Source organism: Miscanthus floridulus, chromosome 15 (assembly GCF_019320115.1).
Source record: "Miscanthus floridulus cultivar M001 chromosome 15, ASM1932011v1, whole genome shotgun sequence".
NCBI classification, from domain to species: Eukaryota; Viridiplantae; Streptophyta; class Magnoliopsida; order Poales; family Poaceae; genus Miscanthus; species Miscanthus floridulus.
In genome coordinates this window covers 21,635,060-21,646,119 of record NC_089594.1, presented here as the reverse complement: position 1 = coordinate 21,646,119, position 11,060 = coordinate 21,635,060, and the positions used below count along the sequence as shown (strand labels likewise).

Below are 11,060 nucleotides of genomic sequence, written 5' to 3'. Positions count from 1 at the left end.
GGCTTGGAGAAAGAACTAAAAAACGAAAGATGAGCTTCTGAATATGATCGAACTGGACACGGGGTTTATGGAGGATAGAATTTGTACAACAAATGACGGAGTTTGTGGAACTCTAGGACCTTGTGCAGGAAGTCCAGTTGGTGGAACAGGACAACACCTTGTGCAAGATCAGCGTAGCTAGCGCAGTTTAAAGTATTAATGTCCCCCTTTCAATTCCAAATCTATCTGGAGGGCGCATGCTGAGGGGGAACACATGTTCTTTGCATGGTTACTATTACAAGCAAATATCCTAACGATAGATAACTTAATACAAAGGAATTGTCCATCCAATCCAATATGTCCAATGTGCGACCAACATCTAGAGACAACACGACATCTTTGTGTACTTTACCCTTTTGCTTCAAAAGTCTAACTACTTGTCAGAAATTGGGTAGGAGATTGTATAAGGCTATCATCACCAAATGTGGAGACAATGCAACAATGGTGGGGTAATCCGCTTTGTAGCAAATAACAACGACAGCAGTATTAATGTACATGACATGGAATATATGGAAGGAGTGAAATTGAAGAGCTTTCCAAGAAATAGATATCACCTTTACAAGTGATGGGATTAATCAAGGAGGAGTTGGGACTTAAGCAAGCCTGCGGACACCCATATGTTCCCTAATGTTTTTTTGCTTTATGTACTATGTTTGTGTCCCTTTTTTACCCATGTAATTTACTTATGTAAAATTTTGACTTGCTTTCTTCTTATGATATGGAAGACCTCCTACTAAGGTTTCAAGAAAATTGTAGATGCTCTAATAAAGACTAGTGAAGAGTATCAACACTTCAAAATCTCATGAAAAGCTAAGTCTTCCTAACCCTCTCTTTGCATTCGACAGTTTACTTTATAAGAATTGTCATCATACAGTAGGGTCAAAATCTAGGTTGCATAACATTTTTTGTAGTAAAATAATCACACTTAGTCAGATTTGGCTAAGCAACACGTTTATATTCTGCAAAAAAACGTTTGTAAAAGCCCAATCCAATCCACTCCTTATTGGGTGTATTGTCCTTTGAAAGAGGACAAACAAATGAGAATAATGAAGAAAAAGTAGATGTACATAGTGGCATTAAGCCCATAGGAGAGCTCCAACTAAAGGCAAAGGTATATGAGTTGAAAGAGCATATCTCGTTATGAGGGCAAGAGCAAAAGAAAACTTGGCATGATAGGGTAGGAGCATACATAATCTGACTAATAGAGACAATAATGCATTTGGGAGAAGTATTGAAAACAACAATATTGATCCTCTAGGTATTGACACAGTCTCTTATATAACACTATAACTTGCAATTGTGATAATTGTATCATTTCAAACAGTGAAAACTATATACTATAAAATTATATTTGTGATGAATCTGGTGCCTAACATCAATCATGAGTTGTAAGTGTAATTAACTTTTCGTATATTGACGATCCAATTTAAACATATGTGACAATATAAAATTTTGAAACAACCTTCAGAGTATTTATCGTTTGACAGGAACAAAGGCGCTCCTAGAGAAGCAAAATCCTGTTGCTATCAGTCAATTGATGCAAAATTGTTAAGGCTATACATGCAACTACATCCTTCTGTACATCTTTTTTACTTCTTACCATGCCTAGCGTCTCTCTTGACCCATGACCTGTGCCCATACGAGTCAGAATCACATGCTTTGTGCATCCAACAATGGCTCATAGTCCTATTATAATACATACTAGAATAGATGGCACAACTATTACATAAATCTCTGAGCCACAAGAACGTTCAGGTGACCGCGCAACAAGTGTACATTTCTGTTGTAACGCATGGACACATTTACTTGTCTCTTTAAAGTATAAAGATAGTTCCATTTCACAGAAATAATATATTTACACATTTTCTATGGAAACACATTATAGACAAAACAAATGAGCATGCATGATGAGTTGAAGGCTCATATCGAGGTAGAGATATTCTATCACACAAGGAACGAATGTTCAATACGCTACATCCTTGTTGATGCAAAGACTAGGATGTTTTTGTGCCATCATGACTCTACCCACCAGGGTTTAAATCTTGGTGTACTCCTATTTAGATATTTGTGAACTTAATGATTATGTCCATTCTTAGGCACAAAGGTGAAAAGTCGCTCAGTAAGAAATAAATCAAATAACTAAAAAGTTCCTGAAAGTACAGAGATAGTCATGGCAAAATGGGAATTTTGCCTTGATATTGTGAACAGATCGAAGTATTGACATACAAAATTAAATGTTTTATGAGTTTGATAGTCGAAGATATAAAAATTACTTTGTCTTTATAGTTAGTGAAGTGCTCGGATATAACAATCTACTTTTGAGATTTCTATTCATTTGTTTTATATTATGACTCGGATTTTGATGCACTACTCACAATTGTTCGAAGATTTCTAAACATTTATTTCCTTTCATGATGTGGAGATTCGATATGCACTCAAAGATTTCTTAACATTTATTTCCTTGCACAGAGATTTGATTTTCACATCTATCTCTACGTACGTCACTTGGATTTTAATGCAATGGTATCGAATCACAGATTATTGCATATAGGTCCAAGTTAGCCTCAAGTTCTAATACGCTATAAATACAATGGTCCAATACATGTAAGGTATACGCAAGCACCTGGTTAATTACCTAGAAGCGATACTTGATTATACCAACATCAACACCATAGTATAGTACAGGACGGCTACAAAAGCGACCCTTGAAGCTCTGATCTTTGCTTTAGTTTTCATCATGTTTACAACACATCAAACTCAGGGTGAGCCAGATTGTTATCACCAAAAAGATTTGGTTCTATACAAATGCAAGTATTCCATAAAAATTTCAGGCGACTATATCGGTCCAGATTCCACTTGTCGTGAACTTGTGGAAGAATGTGATATGACTTGCATTTGCCAAATTCTCACCATGGAAGACGAGAAGACAGTAAGCATAGATAAGATTCTTCGTCTTGCACGCGATTGTAACATCTAGTACATATCAAGTACTAAATGTAAACAATTGTATTCTCACACTTTTATCGATTTAGCATTGATAACAAATATGATTTATTTTGTTTCTCAGGTTTTTCTCTTCCATCACTGCTATCGTCATCGTCATAGGGAGGAATAAATATGGGCACATCTATCTTTAGTATCATATCTTAGTTATAGCTAGTAGATGAATAATAACAATGAAACCAATGTCCTAAGACGTTTGATTGCATTCATCTATGACATGGACCTCTGATGAGATTAATCTTCAAAGAGATGCAATGACGACCTCATTTGCATCTCAGTTTTTTTCATGAAAATCATTGAGAGATTTGTGATACCATTTTGTTAGAAGATAATAAAAAAACAAGAAAACCAAAAAAAACATGACTACATGGACCGATTCGACCTGTCCCAACCACATGGGGCACCGATCACAAAAACATAAACAACCATCACACACTGGCTGCAGTGATGGAAGTCAGACCGAAAGCTAGACAAGAAGCGGGGGAAGAGGAAGAAAAACAAACTCTTAACAACTAAATACTAGAAATATATAGACTGTCACTATCGCCAAATGGTATCAAGTTAGGAAGCAACTTCGGTGGGCTTTTGGGCTTGATTCTAGAGGGTGCCATTGTTTCACTCTTTCTAATTATGCCACTAGAAGTACACAATAAGCCATCATATTATCAACCCTAATTTTGTCGATTTTTGTTTGACGTATGTTTCCATGATTTATTAAACTTTATCCATTGTCATTCAAGGCTGTGAGGAGGGTTTAACTGGGCTGTAAAAATTAAAAGTAACAAACATTACCTTTGTAGTTCTACTCGCCCCTTATTTGGTTGAAGCACAAGACTAAAAGAATATGTCGATAGAATATCGTCGGCAGTCCTCCGAGGGGTATCCCATGAAGGTAGATTGATTGACAGAGAGGCGTGTAATCAAGAACAAGAAGGCAACAGAGACACACGAGTTAGACAGGTTCAGGCCGTCAGTATGACATAATACCCTACTCCTGTGGTCTGTTGGTTTGTATTGGCTATCGTATGATATTGCGTGAGTTTGGAGGGGGTCCCTGCGCACCTTATATAGTCTGGGGGCAGGGTTACAAGTCGGTTAGATCTGATAGATAACCGGAAAGTAATAACAGATTACATGAATCTTGGGATCATACGTATCCTAACAGATCTCATAGTATCTTTAGGATATCTTCCCGGTGTCTTGCGGGAGGCGCCGAGCAGAGTCGTGCCCTGCAAGGCTTCATCTTGTGGGCTAGGCCACCCCTCGGGGCGCAACCCATGTGGTCTACCGTGGGTATCCGGGGTCGTACCCCCCACAGAATCACACTAAGAATAAGTCCCTAGGGCCATCACATTAAACATGTCCCATCGACGCAAATCTAGTCACACACCCAAAGAGGTAGTGTGCTCGGATCGCACAAGGATCAAATTGAAGCAGGACCAGAGAAAACCACCCTATCCGGTTTCCCAAACCATCTTGGCTAGTTTTGGTAGATTTGCCATGATAAAAACCAATGAATGCTTCCCGAGAAGGATCTCGCTATGAGGACACACCTTGGGTTGTTCTAGGTCAACAAGGTGAAAGGATCGGTTGATGGCTAGAGGGGTGAATAGCCTATAGAAATTTCCTTCAAAAGCACAATAGTATCAAAAACTAGTTAGGCAACAATAAGGCCCTAAAAAGCACTAAGCCTAACTAGCACGCAAGCCAAAATAGGAGCAAGCCCTACAAAATTCTAGTATCATAGGTAAACAACTAGCTACACTACTAGAACTAGGAGCTACTCGAACAAGCAACTTGAATACTCTAGCAAGAACAACTACACAAGACAAGCAAACTAGAGAGCTAAATAACTACACAAGCAAGGAGTGCACAAAGTAAAGAGCACAAGTGTAGTAGGTGCAAACCACAAGGGGAGACACAAGATTTTTCCCTGAGGTTCCATTGTTTGACAGCTACCTACATCCCCATTGTGGCATATCCAAGGATCACCGCTCCTCTACTAGCTCAACAATCCCTCAAGCTTGGCCCCAACGTGAGTGCTAGTGTATGAGTTGGCTCGATCATGAGTTACACCAACAACACCATGAATCCACTAGAGTTACTCTTCACCTCCACTTGTGCTCTTTACTTTGTGCACTCCTAGAACACCCACAAACATCATCGAGAAGCTTGCATAACATTAGATATAGGGTTTGGAAAGGTCAAATATTATATTGATTGTGTTTTTGATCGATTGGCCGGATGCCCTCAATTGTTCGTGACCCTGTATATTTATAGGGTGGGGTGGACTTTCCCCTTGGGGATCATAACTCTTATAGAATCTATGTAAATATACAATTCCAATTTGGTTTTAGGATAACAATACCATATCTGATTTCCACGAGTGTGGATCTTCCTGAAGGCCATAGTTCTCTTATCTTTACTCCAATGGGTGTTCTTTATATATATTTTAATCGTCTCAATGAGAGAAATGCAATCTTGAAGTCTAATTTGTAGTTTGACAAAGATGCATATGCACAGCCTATTTTTTAGTAAAAGTTTGCATGCTAAAAAATATTCAACTAGACCATAGTAGTCTAAGGGCTATGATTAACAACATTCATTAGCCACATTTGTTTTAAGGGCGATAATCATGTTATCAGCCATAATACTTTATCAAACTCAAGTAGATGAAGAAACAATATGTGTCAGCTTCCAAACCTTCTTTGTAAATGAAGAATTCGTTGGATTCACCTCCACTTGTTTCTCCATTGAATGTCATGTGCATCCACTACAATATCCCATTTTGTGTGTGAGATAAGCCTGAAGAACACCACCTCGGTTGTAGAGATGTAGAAATGTTCTTATTGCCTTTATCACCTTATTTAACACTAGAGGATGTATTCTTGATTATTGCTAACAACAATCGGACGTGGTGATAAACTATAGTTTGTATATGCAATAGGATATTTAATGAAATATGGTTGCATATGAATACTATTATAATCCCAAGGTGAGTAACTGCAATGATATAAACAAGAGTAATCGTCCTAGAATTGAATAAGGTGCAATGGCACGATTACCTTGTTATTGGTGACTCAGCCACTTAAAAGGTCCTAATGGCTAGAGGGGGGTGAATAGCCTATTAAATAATCTACAACAACACTAAGCCGAGAGGTTATATAATTATGAGGTGAAGCAAGTGTTGTGCTAGCCTACTAAAATTGCAAGTCACTTACCAATAATTCTAGTTAATTATGATCTCTAGGCACTCAAGGGCTATGTCGCTACTCTCTACACTAGTTGAGCTAGCTAGGAACTAATTACAACTAGGAAGCTAAGCTACACAACTAGCTACAGCTACCACAAGCTCTACACAAGGTAAATACACAAAGTAATGCAAGTGAGTGTAGAGGAGATACTCTGCCGTGGTAAGTGATCAATCAATGGATACCAAAGAATACCAAGGAGACAATGATGACACAATGATTTTTCCTCTGAGGTTCACTTGCTTGCCAGCAAGCTAGTCCCCGTTGTGACGATTCACTCACTTAGAGGTTCACGCGCTAATAGGCATCACACGCCTAACCGGCAACCAGGTGTTGCACAACCAACACAAGATGAGGATCCACAAGCCACACGCAATCCACTAGAGTTGTCTTTGGTGCTCCACTGGGGAAGGCACGAGAACCCCTCACAAGCTTAATGATCCGAGCCAACAACAATCACCAATAGCCGCTCAACGATTCACCAATCACCGGGCCGTCTAGGTGTCGGCAAACACCAAGAGTAACAAGATCTCCCCCAGCCAAAATCACCCAACTAGTGCCACAAGATGCTAGATCACTAAGCAATGCATTAGAGGCTTTCCAATCTCACTCAAGATGATGAAATCAAGTGACCACCCCCGGTTCCCTCGCTCTCTGGATAAAAATGGCGGTGGCACCGCCCTACCAGTGATGGTGACCAAGCGGTGCATCACCCTCGCCGAGGCAGTGAACACCAGACGCGGTGGTGACCACACCCACGCTGCTTCTAGGGACACTACCAGGTGGGCACCGCCCTAGGGGTGGCGGTGCCACCAGACAGGGGGTGGCGGTGCCCCCAAGGCACCACTTCAAGCTTGGTTTCATCTCCTTTTCTTTGCCTTTTTCACAACCTTTGCAAATGTGCCAACACCACAAGTATTTCACCATCACGTGCAAGTGTGTAAGCATTTTCACAATCATTTTTCAAAGGTTAATCACTTCTCACCGATTGTGCACTAGGCCTAAAATGCATATGCAAGTTTTCTAACACCTAGTGGCACTAGATGATCGAGTTGTCCAATAAGAGCTCCCCTCTTAATAGTACAACCATCTATCCTAAATGTGATCACACTCTCTAAGTATCTTGATCACCAAAATAAAATGGCCCTATAGATATCACCTTTGCCTTGAAGCCATTTTGTTTTTCTCTTTCTTCTTTTCAAATTCCGGAGCTTGATCATCACATGTGTCCACACCATCACCATGATCTTCACTTCATGTGGCCATCTCCATCCATGAGTGCCACTTAGCTCCATCACTTGAGTTGGACCAACCTATCTCAAATCCACACTTTAGAGCATAGGGTTAGTCCAAGTAGGTTTCATCAATTATCCAAAACCAAACTAGGGCTTTCACCGCTCTTGGTGTCTTGTTGATGGCTTCAAATCCACCTTCCATGGACAATTCTTTCTCTTCTAGTTATCTTGTTTCTTTTGGTATTTGGCCAAAAGTTCCTCAAAGTTTGGCCTCACCTTGTTCTTGGATTTGGAACCGTTTCAGTTTCCTTGGACAAATCATCCATGCCAGTTTTCAAACTGACCAAGCTGGTCTCTGTGGCACGGCTATTGTACTTATGTTTTTGCCTCTTGAGGGTGTTGAAGTCTTCGACGTAGCATCAAGGGTCTTCTCCAATAGCTTTTGCTTGCCTTTCTTCAGAATTTTAAACCTTTCTTCTCTAATGATCTCATTCTTGCCTTTAGTTGATTTAGCTTGATTAATATGTTTATTTTGCAGTTCAAGGGCATTGGTTGGGAAGGGATCATTATCAATTTGCATACCACTAATAAGCAATCATGCTTCATTGTATTTGCCTAACAAAAAACATTACAATCATTGGTTGGATGAGACTGAGGTATGACATTTCTGTTCGGTCTGGGATTTCTAAATTGGCATGATTTTAATCTTAGTGTAGGTTCCTCGGCATTGGATCTGATAGGTGCCTTGTGTGGTGTATCCCAGTTATAGTAGTCAATTTCCACCTAAACGGGTCCTCCATCTCCAGTTCTCTCATTGTCTCTTGGATTGCTTCCTACAAATAAAAAATTTCCCTCTCTTCATTGGGAAAGGACTGGTGCAATGTGCTCAACCCATTTGTTTTGTGTCAACGCTTTCTCAACGGTTGTCTCCTTTCTTATGGCCTTTTTATAAAGAGTGGGTGCAATGTTTTTGTTGTGTTTCCATTGAACCAACTTCAAAGCTAGAACAATGTCATTTTCCATTCCCGATGGTGATGACAATAGAGGCGTTGAACAGATCATGGCATGAGTTGTTACAAGGGACGTCCAATATATTCCAGATTATATCCTTACTCATCCATTGGAACCATAACCAACGTAGCCTTAAAATGAGGGTGTAGTGTGATGTTTCTAGAACCTGACCCTTTCTTTAAAAAAAGAACTAGCAGCTGACCCTTCAATCCAATTGGAGTACCAAAGTTGTGCCATGTCTCCCGAGTGCAATAAGCCAATAACTCTTCATTTGCATCTTAGTATACAATAAACTTTTTCATGAAAAATGATTGTAGTTTCTTGTTGGAGAAACAATTGATCCATTTAATAGATGGCTAAGCGACACATAGGTCCGATCACGCATAACAAATAGAGTTGGCACCACACTTGTTGTTTTATTTAGGAACAAGTGTGTTTTATTCCCTCAGCTGCTGCCTTTATCTAATTTTGACCCCAACTATAATATCGGGTAACTTTGGTACCCCAACTACAACTATTAAAACCGTTCAATTTTGATCCCTGAAACCGCTTACCTTCCCCTCTCTTTCTCTGCCATACCTTAACCCACCTCACTCTTGCCACAATGGACCTATGGTGCTGCCCTTAGCCATGAACCATGCGAGGATGTTGTTGCTGCTGCTCATCTTCTTTGAGCCCAGAGTGTCACTTTGGTTCAGCTCAGCAGGCAGCGACGGTCCATTGAAAGCCCAACCACCCCACACAAATGATGCCTAATGGTCTCTTCCCCGATCAACATCGACACATTGGGAATTCTCCGATATTCCGTTCTCGTATCCCAACCGTGGTCGGCGAGCACCGAGGGTTGACCTGCTAAGGCATTAGGCAAGCTGCCGCCAGCCACCCACCGGATGTCAGAATGTTGAATCCCGGAGGCCTGATGCCCGAGCAGCTGAGCGCGAGGAGCAGCCGAGCGCGAGGAGCAGCCGAGCTGGTGCCTCGGCCCTCAGCGGCCCTGTGGCCATGTAGCCGGCCAGCAGCCACACGAGCGTGCGGTCACGTGGAGCGATTAGGAAGGCCCGCAACATGCTGGCGACCAATTGGAGTTGCACCTTTGTGAGCGGCGATGGAGAGAGGAAAAGAGGAGTGTGAACGAGAGCAACCTGGTGCTGGGGCCAGCCGCAGCCACGGACAAAGTCAGCAGCAGAGTAGTGGCAGCAGCTGGATTCGGTCAAGGCCGAGGTACAAGCAGAGGTGTGTCTAGGATCGCCATAATTTTTATGGTTGTAGCGTTTTTGCCATAATTGTATGATCATAGTATGTGAATGCGGTGCGATTTGATTCACAAGCCTTTTGGTTTATTTTATTATTAGAACTCGTCTCACCTATATTTTTTTCCTGGCTCCGCTGCTGTGCAAAGCTAACCCTTGGCAATCTTGCACAAAACCCCCTGCATATATATTGCTAGTGTCTAGTGGGTGTGAGCCACCTGCTGAGAACAACTCAAAACCAGGTTGAGAGGTCAAAAATGAACAGTTTTGATAGTTGAGGTGCAGAAGTTACCAAGTTCTATGGCCGGGAGTCGTTAAAATTAGACAAAGACAATAGTTGTAGCAAAAATGGTGTTCCTTTTATTGATAAGGACAACACACTTGTTATTAGGGTATCAACCACTGTTATATCTAGCTACTAGACATAATATTTTGTTGGCGATTCTAGGTGACGGCCGGCGATGGCTGAGAGCAAGAACCAGTGTGGTTTGAGCCAAAACCATAGCAAATGAAAATTTTGGTCTCGGTCCTCTCACTACCAGACAATGATGGTGTACTATACAAGCTGGTAGTGATATATTACTACTACTACCTGATTTTAATACAGATCGGTAATGTACTTAGGTGCTCTCTCTATTATATATATAGTTTAGTACGTGTATGTATAGGTTGTCTCTCTCGAGTCTCGATCGACGTCTCTCAAAACTCGATCAGTACCTCTGAAAGTAGTTCCCCATGGCTTCGAAGCCTCTGCTGGAGAAGCAAAGCCTCGCCGAAGAATTCCCAGCTGAGCGTCCAAGGAAAAGGAACCTCCTGCTGCTGCCGGGCGTGAAGAGCCTCCTGGAGCTGTAGTAGCCGGAGTAGGGGTACGACGACGACAGCCTGCCGCTCGCCGCCACCGGCACCGCGTTGCTTAGCGACCGCAGCGGCAGCAGGCAGTTAGCCAGCAGGGCGTGCCCGGCGTCGGCGTCGGCACCTGCAGCAGGACTGCAGCCGCGGTTGTTGTGGTGGTGGTCGTCGTCTCGGCCGTCCAGGAGTGCGATGTCGAGCTCGAACAGCTCATCCTCGTCGACAACGACATCGGCAATGGTCTTCGTCGTCGTCACCTTCGCCTTGTGGTCGTGGTCACCATTGCTGCCAGGCAGCGCCAGCGGCGGCGGCACGCTCCAGCCGCTGGTGGTGGTCGTGGTGGTGACGACGGCGGCCTTCGCTACCATGGCTGCGGCCATGTCGTCGGGATCGTGCGTTGTTGCCAAGCTGGATTAGTGACC

General features: G+C 42.1%; 1 protein-coding gene across 1 annotated transcript; it reads right to left on the bottom strand.

The window, feature by feature from the left end:
- Positions 1-10,258: 10,258 nt before the first annotated feature.
- Positions 10,259-11,060, bottom strand: LOC136506644 (uncharacterized). Its single transcript, XM_066501543.1, has one exon. It carries the CDS (start codon positions 11,016-11,018, stop codon positions 10,500-10,502), a length of 519 nt encoding a protein of 172 aa, XP_066357640.1. The 5' UTR covers positions 11,019-11,060; the 3' UTR covers positions 10,259-10,499.

Excerpts from the sequence above, each read along its gene's own strand:
- LOC136506644 (XM_066501543.1), bottom strand. The coding sequence starts at position 11,018 with ATGGCCGCAGCCATGGTAGCGAAGGCCGCCGTCGTCACCACCACGACC.